Below are 26,153 nucleotides of genomic sequence, written 5' to 3'. Positions count from 1 at the left end.
CATACATTTTCAAATGAGCTCAAATTTGTCTATGGAAATATTTGGTTTAGTTGGGTGTGATGAGTTTTGAGATGGTGGTGTCATTCTGCAAACATCATATAGTGTTTAGGTCATTTCAGCTTCTGTTAAGGGCTGTGTGTGAGCTGTTTTGAAAATGGAAACCGTGAATGGAAAAATGTGCCAAAGCAATCGAGAAAAACTGTATCTCTGATGAGATTCAGGCCAGTGGTCAACCATGTGGTCAACCATGGAAAGTATTCTTGTATTTAAAGTATTTTGCATTGTACTGTATTTGTAAAATTATTGTAAACAAATACAAAGTGCAACCATTGATGACAAAGACATATTCCTAAACATCAATACAGTGAGCCTAGCCACAGTGGACCATGTTCTAAGACAGAGCACCTTGAGAATGAAGCAGGTTATGCTATGACTATGTGCAAGTAAGTTATATATATTTCAACAACTGATAACGTCCTATCAGCACTGACACATTACTGTACTGTATTGTAATCCAATCCAATGTTACTGTATTTTGAGATGTTTCACAACACAACAATTGTCAATATTGTCTTGAGCAAGAACAGGATACAGCCTAGATTTTTTGTCCTTTTTTATTTTACATTTGTATTTCTTTTTTTGTTGACTATACTGGCCTATATTCTATTGTTTGTTCTATGCAAATCATCTACACATTCAGTTGTGTTTGCTCTGATGTAAAGGCTACATCTACAGAAATATTTATTTGTTGTTATATATTTGAGTTAAAACATTTTACAGTTACAATATTTTACAACAGGAGAAAGCGTACAGTAACACTGGACATGGAAAGGCATAATGCTCCTGATAAGACCTTCATACAGGTGTTTTCCAATTTCATAGTAGAGTTTTCCATTAAGCACATCAGTGTTCAATCGATGCTTAGAATGTCTACTCATGTAATGGTCTGTGTTTGAAAACAAAATAACCTTTTGAGGTGACATAACTCTGTTTTGAAAGCAAAGTAGCATTTTGCAGGAGATATAAAGGATTTTGCATTTTGTGTGAGTGGTTTAGGGATTTGTGTTTAGAGTTTTGAGAGAACAAGAAATGCTTTCAAAAAAAGTGTGTAAGCAATCGAGAAAAACTGTAAAGATAATTGTGTGTTGTGAAGAAAGTGTGGCTAACAATTGAAATCGGTGTCTAAAGCAGATAATTGTGCTTATAGTTCAGCAGAATTGGTTTAGGGAGTTGGCACATGAGTTACAGGTGTCTGCTGATGTTTGCCCACTAGGCATGAAAGAAGAGTAACTCTTCTATGTCTCATATTGAGTGAATGGGAATGAATCCTCCAAAAGCCAGTAGTATGCCATTTCTGTCTAATCCCACCCGTGTTAACCTGGGCTTCCTAGTCTGCACCGAGAGCCTCTTCCTTTGGCAAGCCTGTAGTGGCTTATTAAACATGAACTCTCAGCCTGTCTCAACTCCGCTCCTAAGAACTGGGAATCCATCTCGAGGCTCTTCTATATGAACCCCTCTGCGGTTTGAAAGATGCTATGAAAAAAAGAGAGAAGGAGAGAGAAGGGTGAAGAGAGGGAGAAAGAGAGATGTGAAGAGAGAGAAAAAGATGGAAAAAGATACAGAATCAGAAACAAAACAGGAAAAAAGCACACTCCAGTTTTGCCTGAACCACAGAAATCTGTGAAACCCCAGAATTGACACAGGGCATCCACAAACACAAACACACGCACCCATACACACCCATACACACATGGCATCCGCATAGATACATTCCAAGGCCTTGGAGAACAATAATGCGGAGTGGTTTGCTCACGTGATTCCATTTTAACCCCTGACGTCTTGGTCAAAGTCATCTGGGTGTAGAACTAGTGAACAGCAGGATACTGATGCTGGACCAGATGCGTGCCGCATCAGGGCCAGATGCGCACCGGATCAGGGCCAGATGTGTGACAGAAGAAGGCTGCACCCATTCCAGGGTCACCAGTCACACTGGGACTTGAACATGAATGAGCCAGCCGGTGGAGATGAATCACTCATATCAGAGACAGTCTTGACAGAGGTCAGCAGCCCAAACAGATTTTTATGACTGGTGTTTACTAAATGTGCCAGATACCGGTTTAGGGGGAACCTGTTGAAAGCATCTTGCCCTGGCGCCTTTATGACTTTGACTGAGGGCAAGTATTTACAACAGACTTTGTGTGATGCAGATGAAAGTGCAGATAAGCCTTCCCCAACTAATATTTCACAGAGGATATCCCTGGCTAAAACACCACCAGATGATGGATGATAAGACACACAAGGTTCTCATATCTCTTTTCCTCTCTCTTGCCCTCTTTTTCTCTTCTCAGACACGCACACACACACACACACATGAACAGAACTAACAGGAGTTAGTCTCAAATGGAAACATGGGTTTGTGGGAGTTTTACAGCACAGTTGGAACCGCATGATGTGAACCCCATCTTTTTAATCTGAGAACAATTGCATTGCCTTGCCATGTCAACGGTTCTGTTCTACAGTGTGGGCACTGTTTCCCATTGTTGCAGACAGTCAATGTGTGAGTGTGTGTGTGTGTGTGTGTGTGTGTGTGTGTTTGTGTGTGTGTGTGTGTGTGTGTGTGTGTGTGTGTGTGTGTGTGTGTGTGTGTGTGAGAGACAGTCCTCTCCTTCCTGTGAGGAATTAGATGCGCTACTGTGTTGTGTGCATATCCTCACAAACATGCAAACTGCGAATGCCTTCGCATATCCATGGGGCTTTATGACTCCAGAGAGCTCTGGCTATTTAGATAAACAAATGACACGTCATATATTTCATCAATGGCAACAACTGAAAAAACAGTAATTTTATTTATAACCAACAGCAAAACAACAAAAAAATATTAGAATTACAAAAAAACAGTGCTCAGCAATATTTTATTTCTACCCCCTTCTAACGGAAATGTTACTGTGGTCACAATCATCATCGTAAACTGCACTTGACTCACAGACTTCACCACAAAATTGCAGATAGTAAAAGAAGCCTGAGTAGTAAAGGCTGCTTTTGAAACAACAACTGCCAGAGGGCATTGTACTCCCAGCTGAACAGATTCCAGAGGAACCTGAGTTAGTGTGAGAGCATGCTCTCGTGCCGACGACTTCCTGTTTACGCTCACGGATCGTGTCTGAGCAAAAGTGAATCACACACCGCCAACAGCCAGGTGAGAGTGTTTTAGAGAGGATGTGAGTCGTAGGGAAGGGGGTGGAGAGGGTATGCGTGTGTATGTGTGAGGGGGAGGGGGGGTTGCCCTGTGCACCTGGCAGGAATGATGGTGGCGTGATTCAGCACACAGGTGGCATGAGTGGGAGCTTGATAGCTAGTGCGTGAGAATGAAAATGAGAGAGGGTGAGAGAGAGCGGAGAAGGTAGAGTGTGTGTGTGTGTGTTTGTGTGTGTGTGTGTGTGTGTGTGTGTGTGTGTGTGTGTGTGTGTGTGTGAGTGAGTAAAGGGGTCTCCGTTGACAGTAGTAAAATATCAAAGACTGTTTTTGTGTATGTGCGTGAGTGCAGGATTGGATGAAACAGAGTCTGTTGTTTTGTGTGTGACATGAACTGATATGTATGCTTGTAAGAAATGTAACACCTCACGTTTATGTGTGTCTGCTGTCTTCATCTGAGCTTTGTGTGAAGGTATGTATGTCTATATCTGCGTCCAGATGAGTATGTCTTGTACAATCATGTGCAATTTCCCCTCAGTTCGTCTCAAACTCAATGACAAGCTTCCCCTCGTCATCGCTGCTGCTGGAGGTCTCCGCCTCATCCTCCATACACTTTCTCACCCTCCTGAGGCTGCCACTCAAACTGGCCATAACACCACTCCGTGTCTTAGCGGCGTGAGTCCTGCAAGGGGCCGGTCCATTTAGCTGTGAGCTGGGCCAATCTCCCGTAGCGCTAATCTGCACCTCTGTCCAAAGCCTGTGATGGTGGGAGCCAGGATCCTCTGACGGCGCTTCTCTTGAGTGGTTCAGGCAGGCAGCGGTGGTCTGTTCACTGCCGAAGAGTGTATGTGCCTTCCAGTCAGCCTCGGAGTGATTTACAGTTTCCCAGGGAGAGTGCAGAGGCAGGTCAGAGGGCGATGAGCAGGGAGGGGGGGCAGCTCCTTTCCCAGGAGAGGACTTCTGTGCTTCCCCGGGCTCCTGATAACATCTTGTGAAGTTAGCTCTCACGGAGTGTGCTTGAGTTCTGTTTCGTGCAAATGGATGCAAATGGCTGGATGTTTGAGTAACTGTCGTTGATTGGTTTGAACTGCTGCTGCTGCTGCTGGTGGTGCTGTTGCTGGTTAGGTGGCTGGGTGATTGGAGTGGGGTGCCATGTGAGGAGTTGGTGTCAAGTTGAAGGTGGAGGTTGAGCAATGAACCAGAGGTCTCCAGGGAAGGTGGTGGAGGGGGAGGAGGCGGCACGGCATAGGTCTGGATGGGTTCATGACTGCTTGTCTCCTCCTGTCAGGAAAACATATGCAAATACATGTCATACAACCCGACACACACACACACACACACACACACACACACACACACACACACACACACACACACACATAGATGTACACACAGATGCACACACAAACACACGTATCCAAACATGTAGACATTCACTCACACAGACATAGACATAGATTCACACAAACTTGCACACACACCAAACACACACACACACACACACACACACACACACACACACACACACACACACACACACACAAACACACACACATGCATGACATTAGCATGGCCTGTGGAATGCCACTGAGCTTTTTCGGCCAGACCGTAAAATTACTCCCTTCACCAGAGCCAACTTAAGGAATCAGTGCATGGGAACATCTCTCTGCTCCCAAAGACTTTCCTTGCCTTGGAATTTCAGTCCCCGTAAAGTAGGCACATTTAACTCAGCTATTTCAAATATTTCTCATGGATTTTGTGTACCGAATGTCTGGCAATATTATTAGACTCAGTGTTTTGTAATAGTTCATGAAACCGGACAAACTGTGCTAACGGAGCCAAATTAAATCCTCTGGTCCTGAAACCAAAGCACCCTAACCCAGACCCAAAGGCCAAAGAAACGCCCTCAAAGGATGAAAAACCAAATTGTCTGGTTGCTGCCACATTGAACCAAGACTGCACAAAGTGTAATTATTTTCTTTGCCAACTATCAGAAAGAATTAGAATATGGTTTAGCGATTTAGTTACTCATAGCCCATTTAGGAAAGGATTAGGTCCAGGTCAGGTCTGTTCCAGATCTATTTCTATTTGGTCCCTAATCACACCCCCACCCCCTCACCCCACCCCCATCCTGCCCCTCTTCCACCACGGACAGCAAAAACATCCTCATTTTCAGTTTACTCAGGCAGCTACTGGATTCAGTCAGGAGTTTGCGGAATGAGGAGGTTAACTAAGAGCAAACACCATTCGAGCCCTCTGTGGCCAGCCTGCCTTGGAGTGCTACGCCCTAATCCTCCCCTCTCCAGCATGCAAAAAGATACATTAACTTTTAATATTTCAGCCACAGCCCTGGCATGGGGGGTAAGGGCAATAATGTGTCTTAGGAGGCCTATTTGAGTCTTTCATCTGCATGTTATTACTCTTTAATGAATACTGCAACAAAAAAGAAAACCCAATTAGACGAAGCAATGAAGAACTATGCCAGTGCATTGTTGTGGCTTTGAATGAGAGAGCCATGTTGAGCACGGCACATTCCTCAGCTGTGTTTGTTTAGGAGGCTTGTTTTTGAATGATACCTGTCTTAAGTTGAATTCCGTAATCATCCCATCTGTCTGTGGACCTACCATTCTTTCATTCGCTCCCCCGGCATCGTGACCTCCGCCTCCCCCTTCGCTTCCATCCTGCCCCAAGGGCAGTTTGTTGTTGTTCTCCTTCTCCTTCATCCTTTCTCTGTCCTCCCCTTTCGCTCCAAGCCATGGCTCCTTGGGGACGTGCCCTGGCCTCTCTGACCCACGCCCTCCCAGTGGCAGTGGGCTTTGGGGGGAGACTCCATCGCCTGGTTCTGATTGAAGAACAACACAAATCATTAAGAAGCTGAGTTAAAGAGAGGGTACTAGATTGAGTTGTCAGCTACTGCACTGTTAACCATTGTTTACCATACTATACTTTTTCACCACGTTCCCAAACATTCCCGGAGGGTAGGTTGCCAAGTCATATGGAATTCCATTAAGTTACGACACAAGGTCAGGAATTATTTCACCTAAACAGCTCCTTTGGGCCAACAATTGATCAGACTTCCAGATCCAGTTAAAATATGGAAGTAAACTGTCGCTGAATATTTCATTAAAGTGTGCTGGATTGGTCAGTCAGGTGTATGAAATGTATGGCAATAAACAATAGATGGAAATGAGTAATACTCACAAGAGGAACATTATCAGGTGTCAACGACTGAAATATTAACACATTGCTCTTTGTGGATGAGAACAACTTTCAAAGCCACACAAACTCAACACGGTGTAACTGATGTATGGAGTTTGCTATTTGGACTTTTGGAATGTATGGCTCATTGCAAAGCAAACGTCAGCCAAATGAATAAAAAATATTGCAAGAGACTTTCAGTGAAAACACAGACAAGCAGAATAATACACTTGTCTGACCATATATCACAAGAGGAAATATAGGGGAGATTGTTGTGATGAAAAACAATCTGTGCGACAATTCAGGGCCGTGTTTGCTTTGGCTGAACTCTCACATGTTCGTTTGCCGAGAAAAAGCCTGACAAGGAGGCTGAAGTTGGATTTCAGATCCACCCTGTTGGAATGGGAGACAGCCGTGAAATCACTCTAACCCTGGGGTCTGCTCACTGAGGAGTCACAGGGGGGGGGGGGGGGGGCACCACCCAACACCCCCACAGCACCTCACTCCAACATTCACGGAGACACACACTTATGCACAACACACTGCCACACCACCTCACGCCAACACATTCACACACACACACACACACACACACACACACACACACACACATACAAACAAACACTCCTGTTGCCTTCGCAGAGTACTCAGGTCACTCCGTAAGCACATGATCCACTTGAATAGCCACATGGTGACTTGAAGGAGCCTGCACAGTTGAATCCCGATAAAGCTAGTCTGCCCTGACATAAACTTTTATGTTATTTTGTTTTGTTTTTGTTTCCAGTGTGCAGACCAGTCCTGTTTATCTCATCCAGGGGTCTGGCCAGTAAAAGATTGACCTGACATTTACTTTGGTAATTGCTACAAAGAAACGGGGTCATATCAAGATGGAGGTCACGTTTTCATTCTGATTGACATTTGACCTCGCTTGGATTGATCCGGTGAGACTCTGTGACAGCTTAAATCTAATATATTTAAGGAGCCACAGGTAAACACGAACACCATTGTAACTTAAGAGGGTCAGAATTTTTTTTCCCTCCCTCATGTTGACCATATTAACCCAGTGAAAGACAAAACCTCAGCAGATAGGGTCAGCTTGTTGTGATCTGAAAATCACCTTGATGTGATTTTGTTGTGTCAACACCTTAGTAAATTCAATCCAACCATATCCCTTTTAATCAAACTCATCTGTCTGCCTCATCCTCTCTGCATGCACAATCTGCACCCTTGTAAGCATGCTATGTCAAAGAGCAGAGCAGTGTGTGTGTGTGTGTGTGTGTGTGTGTGTGTGTGGGTGTGTGTGTGTGTGTGTGTGGGTGTGTGTGTGTGTGTGTGTGTGTGTGTGTGTGTGTGTGTGTGTGTGTTTGTGTGTGTGTATATGTAAGCATGTTATGTCAAAGAGCATCTGCCATTTTGTTGTCTGGCAGGGCACATTGCTCCTACATTTATTCAAGATGTTTGCATAAAAGTGTCTCCAAAAATAAAAAAGTGGGGAGACTGGCTGAACAGCAGACACACCTAAGCTCACATGACACAGAAGAGACTATGGGGTTGATATCCCATGTGCAATACAAAGAATATTCCCATTTTACTGCTGTCTCTGGAAGGAATGAGGCCCAGGTTAGAACCAGATCAAAGTCTGCTGAGAACACTGCTGTTATTACTACGCCATTATTACAGAGGCTCTGCTGTGTCTACACACACACACACACACACACACACACACACACACACAAACACACACACACACACAAACACACACACACACACACACACACACACACACACACACACACACACACACACACACACACTCACACACACACACACACAAACACACACACACACACACACACACACACACACACACACACACACACACACACACACACTGCACACACAAACTGAAGTGGTAACATTTCAGTGAAGTGAAGCTTACAGTATTTTTTTTATTTATACTGAGATATCTAACCAATACTGTATATGTACATTATGCCACTGACTGGGCTGATGTACAATAAGTACAGCAGAATGTTGCCTTATGATACCGTGAAATGTATAGTAACCGAATAGGAGTACGATCATAGTTATATGTCGCCATCTAGTGGGGACATTTCGACACACAAGACAAGATGCCATTATACTGTATCTGATTTTTAACTCTGGGTTCTCAGAGGAAGGACCGTTAAATAATTAATAGATAACTATTATCTATTTTTATCTATTTGTATTTATGTCTATATAAGGCAAAGGAAAAAAGGACCTTGACTCAGTTTGCATGCCAATGTTACATAAGGAAAATTTAAACATCAACAACAACATCAATTCAAACCATACCTTTATCAGCACTGATTGAACTTGAACTCTGAACTCTTGAACAGGGCGTCTCCTCCCGTCTGGGTGTCCTCTCCCGGGGGATGCATGCTTGAGTTGCCCCCACCCCCATGCTGCGTGCATCACCCTGGTCTTGTTCGACAGCACCACCAGCCCCCTTCAACTCCACCCTGCACCTAGTGGAGGGTCGCTGGGGTCTCTCGGCTTGTCCCATGGCCCGCTGGGATTGCTGAGGCTCTCCAGATGTTTTGCCTGGAACGCAGGCTACAGTTGCCGAGCTCCTGCTCTGGGGTACGTGATTACACCCCTCACACGCGTCTCCTGGGCACAGGGGTTTGTGTTGGCCCACAGCAGGGCATGGTGCGCTTCCTGCACTGATGCACTGAAGCCCCGCTGGAGGAACCGGAGAGATGCAGGCTACAGGGCTGCGTTTGTGTTGGCCAACGTGTGAAGCTGACGCCGACGCCGACCCCACTTGGTGAAGTGCCGTGGCAGGGGAAGCTGGCAGAGAGTTCTTCTCCTCCACACCACTGAACACAACTGAGGAGCCGTTCAGCTGGCTCGGTTCAGACTGGCCTCTTAAGACTTGTAGCGATCCAGAGGGCTGCAGCAATGGCATTCCCAGTGTGCTTGCAGATGGCTGTGGCTGATGACTGTCTTGCCTAGAGGCGGTGATTACAGTGTAAGCTGATATTGTTTGTGCTAGCTGGCCTTTGATGCTGAGAGCCTGGGGCGTGTTAAGCATGGCTAGCTCACAATGGAGTGGATTAGCCTGTGCTGTGGCGGCTGTGTCACTGAGGTCAGGACGGCATGGCACCATGCCAGACTGAAAAACACTTTGAGAGGAACTTTCGTAGGGGCGAAAGTGATGGGAAACAGATGGGTGGTGAGCCGCAGGTGGAGCGGTGTGATAAGCAGAGAGGAGCGGAGGCGGAGGCTCGTCATCAACTACCCTCAGGGTTGAAACAGGTCCACTGCTCCCAATTGAGACATCAAACCCTGCAGAAACACCTGACAGATGGCCTTTCTGATTAGGTACTGGGACTCCAACATTACTTGGCAATGACATTGGCGTTGATAGAGGGTAAGCCTTCTCAGTCATGACAGAGGATGGTGACCAACTCAAACTACTTTGCTGGTGAGATTCTGGAACTTTACTGATACAGCCAGGCATTACGGGATTGTCTAGTGTGAGGGATGTGGGCCATGCTGATAACTGCTGTTTGTGACCTGGAATGTGGGCTTCCTCAGAACCATGCTCTGTTCTAGAGCTCTTTCCATTAAGAATCAACTGCTGGGCCGGAATACCGTCTCTCTGTCCCACTCCAGGGTTTTGTGTCATTCCAGGTCCTATTGCCTGTCTAGTCTCTGTACTTGTCTGGTCTGGCTTGTATAAACTCTGTGCAGTGCCCAGCTCCACCGAAGCCTTTCTCTCGCCATGCCTGACTGTCTGAGGAGATGAGTTTGACTTAATTAACAGAGAATCAGGACAGGAAGGTTCAGCAGTGCTAACTAATGTGGAACAACCTGGCTGTGCCATTATAGATCCATTTGTTGACATGATTGTTGAACATATGGGTCCCCCTTGTGTTGAATTCATGTCATTACTGCTATTATTTGTCTTAAATACATTAACAGCCATGTCCTGAGAGCCTGGCGAATGCTGTCCCCTCGTCTCCGTCTTGGACGCCTGTGTTGACCCGGTGACAACGGAAGGACACCCGGCTCCTTGTTTGCAATCCCCTGATTCGATCTGTGGTGCCATCAGGGCCAGCTGCTCGTCAGAAATGATCTGCATGACAATCTGCAGGTCTGGCGTTCTCATGAAGAAAGTGTCCTGCGGCACGCCACCGAGCCGCCCTTCGTTTCCTCCGCGGAGACTCTCTTTGGGGAAGGCGGCGGTTGAGCCGGTCTCTGAGGCAATGCCGACCAGAGGGCAAAGAGAAGGAGACCCAGGAGGGTGTGTGGTGGACTCTGGGGGCGCTGTCACGAATGTCGAGCCCCCGCCCTGAACAGGGGCTGTGGATGCATGAAGGTGACCTTGTGCTGCTGCGCTGGTTGGTGTACAAGTCTGAAGATGCTGCACAACACCTGCTACAGGTGTACCTGGCGGACTCCGCGGAATTACAGCAATAGGTACAGCTGTCTGGCTGTTTTCCAATCCTAGGCCTGGTAATGCTGACTGACACGCAGATCTGACCGAGACAGCTGTGGGTGGCTGACTGTGGAACACAGTGGCAGGTGTTGCCGACTGGCTGTGAGATATCGGTGTGATAGACGTGGGTTGCTGTACATGATATTTTCCTGCTACAGGTTGTCCTGCCTGTTTGAGTGCCTCATCTGTGACAGAATGAATTGGCTGACTCAGAGAAGCGGTTGTCATGGATGAAGATGAAGATCTCTGGGACAATGCTATGACGGGTGCCGCCCGCTGTATGTAACACTGTACTGTTGCAGGCGTAGCTGCTTGTTGAAGTGCCATATCTATGACCTGTTTAATAGGTTGACTACTCATAACTTTTGTGATAGGTGTAGCTGGAAGATTCTGCCCTATTTCGGTTTCTTGCTGAATGTGATACTGTACTGTAACAGGAGTAGTTGCCTGACTAAATGACATTTCTCTGACATGTTTAACTGCTCGACTATTGGAAACTATCCTGGTGGATGTAGCTGGAATTCTCTGGTATAATTGTGGTGTGACAGCCGCAAGTTCCTGCATCTGATGCTGTACAGCTACTGGTTTTGTCTGATTGAGTGACATGTTAGTCAAATGTTTGACAGGTTGACTTGTACAAAATATTGTATTGGGTGTTACAGGGAGGTTCTGTGCTAACCCCATAACAGGTGTCACTTGCTGAATCTGACACTGCATTGTTACAGGTGCAGCTGTCTGATTGAGTGTCATTTCTCTGGTAGGTTTAACAGGCTGGGCTGTAGCAAACATTGTGTTTGGTTTAGCTGAAATACTTTGGCTTAAACCTGAGGCTGGTAGAGCTTGCTGAATGTGATATTGTAATGTTACAGGTAATGCTGTCTGACTGACTGACACATCTCTGACAGGTTGGTTGATGGATGTTACTGTTATCGGTGTATATGGATTTTTCTGGTATAAACCTGCAACAGGTGTAATTTGCTGGATCTGACACTGCACTGCTGCAAGTGCTGCCGTCTGTTCAAGTGTTACACCTGTGACAGGTTCAATAGGACGACAAGTGGAAAACTCTATTGTTGATGTAGCGGTTGGGTTCTGCGCTAAATCTGTAAAAGTTGTAACTTGCTGAACATGACATTGCACTGATACAGGTGAACCTCTGTCATTGACGTCTGTGAGAAGTTTGACAGGCTGTTCAGGAAACAATACGCTTGTTGGTGAAGTCTGATTGTAAGATCTGGCAGGCATGACAGACTGGATGTGACGTGGTGTTGTGATGGAGCCAAACTGATCTTGCGCTAACACTGTCTTACATGCATAAGACTGACCTGGAAAAGTTGGGGAGACCATGGCAAACATCGGACTCTGTGCTGTCCAGGATGCATTGTTCGTGGTTCTTAAACCTGGTGCGGGATAAGGCACCCCTAAAGCAGAAAAGTTGTGCATCAGCCCTCCGACTGCTCCAGCAGGGGGGCTCCATGTTGAAACGGGGGCAGGCAGACCTGAAGCGATTAGCCTGCCGCTCCCATTTGATCTAGTCTGCTGACTGTGAATCAGTGTGATCGGAGTGATGGGCTGACTCTGTGTCAAGGTCGTGAAGGACGAGATGGAGTCGCTGTAGCCTGAGCGGGGCGCGCATGTTGTGAAGATCTGCGATGATGAGAAGCTGTGGTGTATCAAAGGCGCTCGGCGGCGTGGGTAGGATTCTCCGCTGCCTGATGTCTGGGGGAGCTTCAGCTGATACATGGGCAGAAAGCTGGTCTTTGCTGGCAAGGAAATGGCGGTGGTGGTGGAGGTGGTGGAGGAAGCAGTATCCTGGAGCTCAGGCGATCTGCTTACGCTCACCACGCAAAGCGGAGAGCTGTGCCTTTTCTGCAGTGGCTGTCTGGGGGTAGTATGGGGGTAGATCAGACTGTCCTGGCGCTGAATGCGAGGCCTGTTGCTTTCTCTCTCCATGGGTGCCAGGGATTGATTCACGGCATTAGTCACGTCTCCATCTGTCATTTCAGTATCCACAGACAGTATACTGTCTTTCACAATGCTAATATCCTCCTCTGTGCGTTGCTTCTTCCTTTCAGAAGGAAGAACGGTGTGCTTTGGGACAATCTCACAGCTCGTATCCCTCAAGGTGCTCTTTGGTGTGAAATTGTCAGTGTCCTGAATCACTCGGTTCTCCATTCCCTGCTGCGGTGACGATCCTGCGGTTTCCAACATGGAGCCTTGCAGAAGTACATACGAGGAAAGACCAGTGTTGTTTCTTCTGTCTGGGCGTGTCGTGTCTGCAAGGGCTAGGCCAACCCCAGGGCTGGCGGAGTGACACAGAACGCTTTGCATTGTGCTGAGTGACCGAGTGTTTGCTGTGGAAACCGACACCTGTGACGTGCCTGAGACAAGATCTCGGACCCGGCTGATTTGAATATCCTGGTTCTCATCGTGTAATTCAAAGCTGGTAGCAAGGGCCTTTTGTGTCTTAAGTGGAGAGCGATCCGGTTCTTTCTCTGACGAAGTGCCGTAAAGCTTCCGGAATGTTCCGCCGCCATACACATACCACTTGTTGTAGTCAAATTTCTGTGAGCGCTTCCTGCGTCCCTTCCTGACGGTCGACTCGTTTGTGGTATCTGTGCAGTCTGTGTCGAGGCTGAGACTGCTCAAGCTGCCTCTCTCAGTGGGTGAAACCTCCGGTAGACAGTCCACTGCCGCCTGCCTGACCAGGGACCGGTGGCTATGGGTGTGCTGGTCCATGGACTGAGCCCCGAGCTTCAGCGAGTGTAAATGTCCCGCACTGCTTCTTCTACTGAGTGTGAGGCTGTCCGTACGTTGAGGTGAGGTTGTGCCCGCTATGTGGGTGTGCTGCCCACTTTCGCTGAAAGGCAGGGAGCTGCTCCTGGTCAGGGGCGCATGTTCCAGGCTATCTGCATGCTGAGAGGGCAGGGAGCTGCAGAAGGCTTGTATCCTCTTCCTGTCTGGGCCTGGTGTGATTGACACCTGCTTGGAGGTGGTGATGGTGGAGGTGGTGGCAGACCTTATCTCAAAATGAAAGGAGTCCTTATAGGTGTAGGGCATGGGGAGATCGATGCTCCCTTGCTTGGACAACACCGTCTTCCTCGGCCGGACATTCTCCAGGTGCTTGTCGTCCATCAGTGCGTCGTTTTTCGAGATGATCTTCGAGATGCGTTCCTCCAGCTGCCTCTTTTCCTGGACGGAAACCTTGCTCTTGGACCCCCCAGCCGCTGCTGGGTCGGAATCCATCTGCCCGACGCTCTGATGTTCTGGTACCTCCATGCTGGACTCGGTCAGCGACTCCATGCTGTGATTGTGCGGGCTGCTCCCTGGGCTCGACGTCCAGTGGTGCTCACCGCTGTCACTGAACCCGGAGTCAGTGCTGTCGTGAGACTGGCTCTGAGACTTCCCCCTGGACAGCGACATGGAGTCGGGAGAGAGAGTGGCCTCCTGCCTCTGCAGTCGGTTGAGGTTCACCAGTGCACCACTACAGAGTCTTGGGCCTTCAACCCCGACTGAGTCTCTGCCTGCAGTGGCAACTCCATTGATCAGCACTTCTTTATGTACTTCCATGGGTGCAGCGATGAAACCCACCAAAGCAGCCTGTTGCAAAGCCCTTGCTGTGCCTGAGCCTTGAGTGTCATTCTGGTCCCCATGTGACACAATGGACCCTGACTCTTCAGTGGTCACAAGAGGCTGTGTGGCTGTGACTTCATTTCCTTCCTGGCTCTCACAGTCTTGACTCTGGGTGTCCAGAGAGAAGCTGGAGGAGAAGCAGGTGTCCCTGGAGCTGTGCAGGCTCTCCTGGCTGCTCACACTGCCCCTGTCTGACTCGCTGGTGATCCGGGCATGGGCCTGGGTGCGCTTGTGCTTGTAGAGGTTGCTCTGGGTCTTGAAGGAGATCCCGCAGGTGGCACAAGGGTACGGCCTCTCCCCCGTGTGGCATCGCAGGTGCTTCTCCAGCACACTGGGCTTCTGGCAGTCACGTCCGCAGTATTGGCACACGTGCTTACCTACTGATTTGGGTGTTTTGGAGGAGCACGCCACCCCCAGAGGCATCACCACCCCCCCAGACCTCTGGGCCTGCGTGGGCATCAGAGGCACCCCTCCGGCGATGTGGAGAGTCAGAATAGGCAGAGGCTGTTTGGGGCAGAGAGTGGAGATGGGCAGGGTGATGGTTGGAGCGTCCTGGGTCCCGGCATGAAGTTGGGCCTGCGTCGGCTGCAGCTGAGGTGTCACTGGCGGCGGCAGTGGCGGCGGCAGTGACGGCTGTGGATGTCCCGTCATGGCGCGGACGTAGAAGGTTGCGAGCGGGGCCTGAACATGCATGCTGTCTGCTGCCTCATGTTCCGCCGTCACCACGACTGAGCCCTCTGGCACGGCAGTCTGAACAAAACCCAGCTTGCCAGTCTCCATGGTAACCGCTCTCTCTCTCTCTCTCGCTATCGCTCTCGCTTTCACTCTCTCTCTCTGGGTGATGTGGGGAACCAAGGCTGCTAATTACCTGCAAAGAGAAACACAGTTTTCATTAGGCCCCATCTCCCCAGGATCAAAGGAATTCACCGTTTGTGGTTTAAACAGGATTCCGGGAGAATAAGTGAGAAGAAGGGTGGGGGTTCAGCTCGATTTCACAAGCAATGTGATTTCCTATCACAAAGGTGCCTTGTCTATGCAGAGGTACTGCAGAAGAATGCAAGACTGGTTACTGTGCTTCTGAGCCCTTTGAGGTTTTCTTTTAGGAGGACATTCAAGTGCAAAGGAGCACATCAGCAATGAGAATGAAGATATAGAAAGATACGTGTGATTTTGTATGTAGGCAAGTTAACCACTCAGGTTCATAAAGGCATTTAAATATGGTGTGATCATGATAGCAGCAGCCAACACAGTCAGTTATGCTCGAATTTATGACTGTTGCTATGTTAGCAGCACAAAAAAAAACATACACAGCATTTGTATGCAGCAACGTTGAGATGGAGTTGAGAGACAGAGGCGTGTTGTAGAGGAATGACTCACCCAAAGGCAGCAGTGAGCCCGCGTGATCAACAGCTAGCTTTTTTTTAATCATCTGTTTTTTTAACCAGCCCCAGAACTAATGGAATGAGTGCGCATCAGTAAATGACACCTGAAGCCACTCGTAGCAGAGTGCAACAGTTAACAGCCCCGTCTCTGTGTTTTGCCTCTGCGCTTTTATTTCAGCTAGTCATCTGTGGCGCAGGCCCTTTTCTCACAGTGCCGATCCAAAAGTAGGAAGTGAATGAAGTTTTGGCTGAGCCGGACCACTGTTTTTATGCAAATCTAAAAGTTTCTATTTTTACTGCAATCAACACATACTGAGAACAGCCTAAGACACTTGCATGAAAAATGTCCTATGGCATTGGCAGTGAGAGCAGTGGGTTAAAGTTTTCTGTCTTCAGTTTAATGAAGCATGCCTCTCCACTCATACCACATAATGAGAGCTTTCTTCTTCCATTTAATCATTTGTGTCATTCCTAACTTATATTTAACATACAAAATGATCATGTGATAAATGGAAACTCATATTTTTGTAACTGTAAAGCTGATTGAAAAAAAGACTAAATTGCAAATGTATACTTTAATTGAGCAGTATCTGCTTTGTCCCTTGCAGCACACCTGCTGTACCTCTGCCTCTATGCTTATAAAGGATATTCGTTCAGGTTTAAGTTAAACTATTTGTAGGTGTTTTCAGTTACAACAGCAGTTACAGGGAACAACTACAACAGCAGTTACAGGGAAGTTGTACACAGAATTATTGTCCAAACAATGTCAAAGTCTAAAGCACTGTTTTCAAACACCACCCCCGCCCCCCAAAGAAAACTCTCAGAAAGGAGCCATGAGGCTCCCCTTTTGCGTTCATACTGAATGAACGGCAACAAAACCTTTTAGCGCAACTTGTGTTTGAGTCACTGTCAAAACAGGACAAAAGCACTTACCATGTTGCGAAAGTTGTGGCTCAATGCATCTCCACTTCAATTCTCTCTGACGAAAACAGGCACTGTTGAATGAGCTTCCTGAGAGCAAGGTCATCGGCAGAAACTGGACCATATGACGACGTTTTTCGCCCACAGTTGCACTCCTGGTCTTCCCTATTGCAGTCTCCTTTCGATTACACTCTCCTTCCGTTTGTAGAGGAACTGTTGCTGGTGCTGATGGAGGAAATACAGCCTGTGGCACGTCGCGTATGCAAATCAGCAAGAGAGGAGCACAGAAAAAAAGAAGAGATAAATTAGGGTCAAGCTGAGAGAGTGCGAGAGGTGTCAAGCACAAAGAAAACACAGAGGCACATGGTAAACAAAGGCTCAAGTCAAGGGGGTAGAGCACACACACAGAGATAGCTACCAGCGGAGAATCGTCAGGGACGAAGAAAGGAGTGGACTGGACTAACCTTTCACCAAAATACTGATGCAGGACTTGTGAGCTTGATTCTGTTTTGTGTGTGTGTGAAAGAGAGAGAGAGAGTCAGAATATGACATTTTGGCATGGCACATACTTACTCCCTCCCACACCCACACAGACACACAAACACACATGCACACACACACACACACACACACCGAGGAGAGGTGCATAAGAGCGTGTGGGTGTGCAGCGTTTGAGAGGAAAGCCAAGCTCTTTTTTCTTCCCGTTGCAAAAAAAAACATTAAGCCCACACTATCAGCATTAGGCTCAGAGGTAAGAGAATGATAAGACCTGCTGTGAATATGACCTTCACCTAAGAGATCCAGAAACCTCCATCTGTCCTATAAACTGCCACAACACCACGTGTGAGAGGTAGCACCTGGCCTCTTGGCAAGAGACAGCTTTGTTCTTGTTCACAAAAAAGACCAACATTTGCCAAAAGTTGTAAAAACCATTTTTCACTCCATTTACATTAATCAGGCTGCAATGAACTTGTACTAAAATGTGTTGATTTTCCACTTCTCATGTGATCATTTTTCCATCATCATTCAGCATTACTCTGTCCACCACAACCGATGGAAGGAAAAGATCAAAACATTGACTGCTTCCTCCTCTGACCGAGAAGGGTAAGAACAATGTAAAAGATTGTGACATAAAGAAGGCAATGAGTCACAAAGCAACAGGAAGAAAGGGAGGACAATATAAACCCCCCTCTTCCACAGATTGTTGGCAATTTTCATTTCTGTTGCTAATGAATATTTGGCACTGGCCCAGGGGTGCAAGACTACAGGTGCTGGGGGCCTCATTTTCCTATGGGATATGGTCCCGTATATCAACACATGCAAAGCCCACATTAACATATAGGACAACAAAGACTATTTTCTGGCCTAGACATGAATGACCCATTGAAACAGAGATATTTGTTTATGAGCCGGGCTTTCGACACCTCTTCCACGCTCATGCAACACATCAGTGAGAACAAAAAGAGTGTTTGTTTAGGGGTAGAGACTGCTGGTTTGACAGCCTCTACATTATGGTGAAGGCCAGGCCAGTGCACTACTGCATGCTGACTGTGGCCCATTGCATGGGGCCTCTGGGGACTAATGAAGCAATCGTTAGTAGCAGGGCCTCTGGTAGGACAACAGCTACAGGGACACAGGGAGAGAGAGAGAGAGAGAGAGAGGAGAGAGAGAGAAAGTCAGAGTGAGAGGAAGAGATTATAAAGTTGAACTTCTTAATCTGTACAACAAATCTATAGATTTTTTATTTTTTATTATTTTATTTTATATTATTACTGAACATAATTCCTGTTTGTTGTATGCTTGTACAAGCAAATATATGTATGTGTTAGGCCAAATAATATGTTTATTGATTATACATTTACACAAAATGAGGTGTTTATTTATTATACATTTGAATTTGAGAGGAAAGGGAGATGAAAGGGGGAGGGAGATTTATAGCAGACCTGAGACTCCACAGAAAGTGACAAGATGGCGTCTCAAATGGAACTTACCTTTATCTTTAGTATATGTGCAGACAACAGGAAGAAATGTAGGTAAACGGAGACAGACACAAAGAGCGTCATAGAAAAAAAAAGATGCATATCTAACATATATACACAAATATTATGTAAATATATGCATGCAATACGTGACACATAAACATACCAGATACTGCATGCTGCAACTGCAAACAGACAACAAGAGATGGGGGATAAAGGTGTGGTGTGGAGTCCTTTTAAAGGTGGCATTTGAGGTGCTTTGATGATACCACCAGATACATATTAAGGGAGTATGTGACTGAAAAATAATTATAAATGCAATAATAATTACAATCAATCTATTTTAATCTTGCTTTGTCAATTTGCACGATTGTGTGCTTCATTCAAGAACAGTCAGTTGACTTCATGACAAACATCAACCCATATTTATCTTGTATGTTTTTAAGTAGAATGTAGAATACATAAAAAAAAAATCATATGCTACTGCATGCAAGTAGTAACTTGCTATATTATCTCACTGATGCATTCTTCAGACTCTTGGTCTCCAAGGCAACTATGGATTGGTCTAGTAAGGGAAGTGAAGCTTGTGTTGGCATGGCAACTACAGACACTTTGTCTTTATAAAACAACTGTAAAAGATTTCTGTGAAGGATAACACTCAATTTCTTTATTTCCTCCCCGTGTTTTAAAAAGTGCCTCATTGCGCTGTTTAATTAACAGAAGACAGTCATGGGGTTATTCTGATGTGTTTGTGCGGAAGGCCACGTGAAGGAAACTGAAACTCATGCACACTGCGTGGGAGGGTGTTGTAGTGCCTACTGTGTGTCTCTGTGTGACTGCGTGTGTGAGAGAGGGAGGGAGAGGGAGAGAAAGAGGACTTAAGAGGGTATTGTTGTTTGAGTTTGAGACAAAGCTGTGGAAACATAGCTGAGAAAACAGGTGAATGACGAAAATAGCAATCACAATACAACCTGAACTTCATAGTTTACGATTTAGGGCATATTAAACTACTTTGAACAATATGCTATCATATAATTTGGATGACAGGCATTTGTCAATAGATGCATTGTTTACCAAAAGATGCACATCTAACATATATACACATATATTATGAATAGAAATACACATTTGTGACACATACCAGATACTGCATGCTCTAACTGTAACTGTAACCGAACCGTACGTGAATGTGTTGATGACTTGAATCTGATTGAGGTTAGCTTGAGGTTAGGATTTGAATTTGTCTTTCAATTCCTGTGTTGCTCACTGTGAGCACAGACTGTGGACGTTAAACTGATTTCCTCTTTGCATTTGCAGCACTGCAACAGGAGGTGTAAATGAGTCACCAGGCCCATAAAACGTGGCACCGGAGGTTTCCCTCTCAAGTCCTACATGGAAGAGAAATCTGCTCCTCTGGGCTCTCCTGCAAAGTGGCTCATGGCTGAAGCCTCCTCCTTTCCTAGGTGTTATGAGTTTTTATCAGTCAAAACAATCAAGCTTGGAAATGGACACAGAATATTGTTCAGTATTGAGATTCAAACTGATTGAAAGAGATTTTAACTGATTCAAAGTGAGATCTCCAATCTTGTTTTTTCATTGAGCTGCTTTTAGTGTGCTATTCTTGAGTTTTTCCAAATAAATGAATGGTTTGGCCGATTGCAGCTTGTTAGTTTTAACAGCAATGGATGCTAACTAGGGCCTACAGTAACATATACCTCATACCCACACAACACGATCCATCGCAGATCAGTCTTTAATGGGCGATTAACCCCCTCTAGTGGATATTTTATAAATGACATTACTTCTCTTATGCCTCAGGAGTCTGCGCACCATTTCGTGGGGGAGGAGTTTCTTCAAAACACTTGACGTTATGACGTAATACGTTCCGCGCGTGGAGAAAGTTCAGTCAGTTTTGCTGCGACGGAAGGTACCTCACCTCAAGTTTCATTCATTTTGATACTGTAATTTTTTTTCAAACTGTGAGTTTCCTCATACGATTTTGGTACCATGTACAAGTTTAATATAATACATTGCAATGATCTGTTAGATCACCTTGGATTTACAGTTTGATAATTCGCAAATGTACTCAGTCAGTATAAGATGTTAGCATTGCTAGCCAGCCAATAAGCATACATTGTTATTTGCTAACCTTGGTTGTGCAGTTGGTAAAGACGTGCATTACCTTTAAGTTACAAGGCATGAGTAAGTCTTTAGTGGAGGAACTAAACTACATAAAGCATGCTTGCTAGCTACTGTAGTTCTTCATTTTGCGGGTAAATGCGCCCGATTAGTTCGGTACTTAGCAACCTGGTTATTGGTTCAAATTACTTACTAGCGTGGTAGATCATTTCTATTACAGTACGGTTTTAGCTGGTTAGTTACCTGCATGGTTATGATGTTAATATTGCATGCAAGTTCTCGTGTGACTGGTTGTCATTTGTGTTTTAGGGTGTCAACAGATCTTAAGATGTATCGCCCTAAGCTCACGTTGAAAGACCGACAGCATCTGTACAGGCTAATCATCAGCCAGTTGTTATATGATGGTTACACCAATATAGCCAACAACCTCATCAACGAAGTCAAGCCCACCACTGTGGTCACCCCCTCTGAACAGCTCATGCAGCTCGCTAAAATAGGTAAGTGGACATTGAAAAATAGTGTAGTGCAGAGTTTAAAACAACGACACCCTTACCTATCAACATATTAAAACTCTTTATCAAATCCTATGTCGGACGGCAGGAATGGAAAATGATGACAGTGCAGTGCAGTATGCCATTGGCCGCTCGGACACCGTGGCTCCTGGAGTGGGCATCGACCTGGAGTTTGACGCCGATGTACAAACCATGTCTCCCGAAGCGTCCGAGTACGAGACCTGCTACGTGACCTCGCACAAGGGCCCTTGCCGAGTGGCTACCTACAGTCGGGACGGGCAGCTGATCGCCACCGGGTCTGCCGACGCTTCTATTAAGATCCTGGATACAGAGCGGATGCTGGCCAAGAGCGCCATGCCAATAGAAGTGAGCTGGGTCTTCTCCACACCCTAGTTGTGATGGGTGCACGGCGCTCCAGATTGATTGTGTAATGTGCTCAAAATCGTACTTTTGACTGATGCATACTTTAAGAGGTCAAAACAGACTCAATTACATTGCAGAATCAAAAAGTCTACAGTGCTTTTTTGGCTTTTCATTATCTGTAGCCGCCAGGATCATTCTGCATCCAGCCACCATATTTTAGTCTTCCCAGGTGAAATCAGCATTTATATCACAGACTGTTCTGAACACCTTTAACTTCCACACCAAATTTTAAGATGCCATTCCCTCAAAAATTACACTGTATTCTTACTACTGAATACCTGTGAATGAAACTTGAAACCATTAAAAAACAAACTAAAAAATTGAATGTAAAGGCAGTCTGAGGGGAGAGGAGCTAGGGGTAGACAAACCTGGAGTTGTGCTGCCCCCAATTTGTTATGAGTCATTTCAAAAATAATTTAGACAGATACCAGTCCTGCATATTCCACCTTTAAATGTGTCTGCCTCCTCTAGGTAATGATGAACGAGACGGCGCAGCAGAACATGGAGAACCACCCGGTTATCCGGACTCTCTATGACCACGTGGACGAGGTCACATGCCTGGCCTTCCACCCTACTGAACAGATCTTGGCGTCAGGCTCACGAGACTACACACTCAAGTTGTTTGACTACTCCAAGCCTTCAGCCAAAAGAGCCTTCAAACACATACAGGTCTGCACAGCTCACAGGGAAGCTGTTTAACAGAGATGATATTGACTGCACATGTGTGCCTTTTTCCAAGTTTGTGTGGCTGATAAGTTGTGAATCTTTTTTACGTCTCTCACCTGCTCCTCCTTGAGGTTCAAGGATCCTTTCGATATTGTGTAAATAAAAAAAATCCTCAGGATTAGCTTGTACACCATTACGCCACCTTGCACTTACCTAGCGCATGAAGCAGATGCAGTGATGTGTATATATATGTGGTGGGAATTTACCAACACAAAATAAAATGCAAAATTAGAATGTTGAGGGCGAAAAACAAATCCCACATTGCTAGCTCATAAAGGTAGAGTTTAATTTCCAGGAAGGAAATGTTGATTGTGAACTATGTAATCCATTTCCAGCAAATAAAACAAGCTCATCCTTCCCTTTCCCTCTCCCTGTGCCAGGAAGCGGAGATGCTGCGCTCGATCGCCTTCCACCCCTCGGGTGACTTCCTGTTGGTGGGCACGCAGCACCCCACGTTGCGCCTCTACGACGTCAACACCTTCCAGTGCTTTGTCTCGTGCAACCCGCTGGACCAGCACACGGACACCATCTGCAGCGTCGCCTACAACCCGACCGCCAACAGCTACGTCACCTCCAGCAAGGACGGCAGCATCAAGATATGGGACGGCGTGTCCAACCGCTGTGTCACCACTTTTGACAAGGCCCACGATGGCGCCGAGGTCTGCTCGGCCATCTTCTCCAAGAACTCCAAGTACGTCCTGTCCAGCGGGAAGGACTCGGTGGCCAAGCTGTGGGAGATCTCCACCGGGCGCACGCTTGTCAAATACACAGGTAAGACGGGTGTAGGCCTCCATAGATATTTTTGACATTCGTGTGTAGAAAATATCGGTATCTTTGCTTCCTAGGAGTGCAACTCATTTACCATTTTTTTTACATTTACATGTATTCATTTAGCAGACACTTTCATTAAAAAGACTTGCAGTTAGGGTTGCACGATTTAATGAAAAAGTAATTGCGATTGTCTGTTAACAATATTGCGATATAATAAACAAGTGGTATCATAAGGATGGTTGCTCGAGCAGCTCAATAGTATCCCATTCAACTTAAACATAAAACTGGCATCTATTCACAGCATTAATGAGAACTATTAATGAACAGCCTACCAATTGGTATAAAAGTATTTGATTTAATACTGCCCTGTTGCAGATGCAATTTCAGAATCAAGCAGGTCAATTTCAGAACTGTAGCCCATGTGAAGGCTATAATTAAATGGTCCTGATTGTTTTCACATAACTAGCTGGACTGTACGGGTCCTTTTATTTTAGTCATATTAAATATGTCCAAAACAGACTAAATACACAACATAACCTAGCCTATGACAAATCAAATTACAAATGTACTCTGACTGCAATGCACTGCAATCCACTTCATGAATCCTAACCCACAATACTTTTTCCGTGTGTTATTTCACATTATTACTCATAACTTAATTTCTGAACTTATTTGTTTTGGTTTCTTTGTATGTATGGATTACCTGGTTTGTTACCAACATCTGGTGAAAATGTCATGTCAATGGCATCTTTGGAAATATATTTACTGATAAAAATGGTGACGCGATCAATACTTATTTTACCCGCTTTTTCAATTTCAGGCCATGGCTTCGACCCATGGCTAACAACCTCAGTTGACAGGTGTGCTGTCAAGTTCACAGACAAGAATATCTGAGTATCTATTATCGTCATGGTGCTGAGTGTTGAAGGCTAACTTAAGTGTTATGAAATACGGCGTACACATTAGTTCTATAGAAGTGAAAGTCTTCTCTATGGCAGAGGTGGTGTAGACACACACACTCTGAAATCCACCTCTGCATTTAACCCATCCAGGGAAGTGACACACACAGTGAAGTGAGGTTACAAACTTACCCGGAGCAGTGAGCTGCCTTTGGCGGCGCCCGGGGAGCAGTGATCGGGGTTAGGTGCCTTGCTCAAGGGCACTTCAGCCGTGGGTGTGGGCATGGGAGAGCAGTGGTCTACCACTTCCCCCGGCCCACATTTTTCCTACTGGTCGGGGATCGAATCAGCCACCCTACGGTTTCCAGCCTAAAACCCTAACCAGTAGGCCACGGCTGCCCCAAACCAGCTAGTCAGACACACAGATGGTGGTGGTGGGGGTTGGAGGTCCGCTTCACGGGTGAGAGGTTGGGTTAGTCCGGGTGCTGCAGTGAGTCAGAGGACGGTACCTTAAACTTGTAAGTGGGTCAGATTGTATCATTCTACAGGATCATGAAAAGCAAAACAGCAAAGTTGGCCGCTTATTGTAGCATCAGGACAACTTCTTGTGCATGTGCATGTGCGCTCGTACGTGTGCATGTGTCTGTGCGTGTGGTGTTGTTCATGTGTCTGTGCGTATGATGGTGTGCGTATGGTTCATGGAATATTAGTTGATGGTAGGACATGCATTCCATAGAGTACACACTGTTAACTTTGAAATATTTGTCTGAGGTAACAGAATTAATCCTAACCCACTAGTACAGCACATGCCTGGACAAGGTGGAAGTGAACCCTAGCTAACAGGTGTTTGTGTTTGTGTTTGTGCAGGTGCGGGTCTGAGCGGCCGTCAGATGCACCGCACACAGGGCGTGTTCAACCACACGGAGGACTACGTGCTGCTGCCGGACGAGCGCACTATCAGCCTGTGCTGCTGGGACTCGCGCACGGCCGAGAGGAAGAACCTGCTCTCGCTCGGACACAACAACATCGTGCGCTGCATCGTTCACTCGCCCACCAACCCCGGCTTCATGACCTGCAGCGATGACTTTCGTGCGCGCTTCTGGTACCGTCGCACCACCACTGACTGAGGAGGAGGAGGAGAAAGAGGAAGGGAACAAGAGGAGGAGAAGAAGATAGGAGATCGTTAGGGGAAAGAACAAGGGCTTTGCATCAACACACAAATCACATTGCTGAAGAGTCCGTCCCCCCCTCTCTCTCGCCTTCTCTCACACACTGATAGCTGTAGCTAGCCTGAGGCTATGTTTGGGGTTGAGTGTTCTACATGCAAAAACCACAGCACAAAAGCCTGCTTGCATTGTGGTTTGGGGGAAAGCCATCAACAGTAAGCCTTCCATTTCGTTTTGAATTGTAAACATGGTGGATGCGGTTCTTCACAGTAAATGTCAAAAATACTCCTTCAAAGGCCACAGTGGAGCCGAGAAAATTAAACCAGTCCTGTAATTGCCTGCAGTACCTTGTTTAAATGGAGGAGGGAGCCACCTCACAACAGTGACTGGTGAAAGTGTTTGGTTAGTAGTCTTTATGTTGTTTAGTATTCTTCCTCTGATTTGGCTACATCGGGTTAACTAGGGATACATACAAGAGAGAAAAAAAAAGCAGGTTCACAATTTGTTTTTGTGTATTTGAGAAGCAGCTCGAAAATGGGTGCATTTCATATGGAAGTATTTCCATGTCTTTTTTTGTTTTCTATTTTTGTTTTGTACATGTTTGTTACTTTTAGTTGACGTAGAATGGCAATGTTTGTTTTTATTGAAAAAAAGAACCTTAAAGAGATTCTACAATGCAAATAAACCTTTTTAACAAATAAATAATCACATGAATTTGTAAAT

General features: G+C 46.0%; 1 protein-coding gene across 1 annotated transcript; it reads left to right on the top strand.

Annotated features, from left to right (window-relative positions):
• The first annotated feature begins 20,711 nt into the window (after positions 1-20,711).
• Positions 20,712-26,078, top strand: cstf1 (cleavage stimulation factor, 3' pre-RNA, subunit 1). Its single transcript, XM_080846788.1, has 6 exons — positions 20,712-20,773; positions 21,243-21,430; positions 21,534-21,811; positions 22,340-22,537; positions 22,975-23,365; positions 25,132-26,078. The coding sequence occupies exons 2-6, from the start codon at positions 21,262-21,264 to the stop codon at positions 25,389-25,391; spliced, it is 1,296 nt and encodes a 431-aa protein (XP_080702914.1). The 5' UTR covers positions 20,712-20,773; positions 21,243-21,261; the 3' UTR covers positions 25,392-26,078.
• Positions 26,079-26,153: the final 75 nt, after the last annotated feature.

Source organism: Sprattus sprattus, assembly GCF_963457725.1.
Source record: "Sprattus sprattus genome assembly, chromosome: 10".
NCBI lineage: Eukaryota > Metazoa > Chordata > Actinopteri > Clupeiformes > Clupeidae > Sprattus > Sprattus sprattus.
Note: the sequence above shows the minus strand (reverse complement) of the source record. Positions and strands in the feature narration are given on the sequence as shown.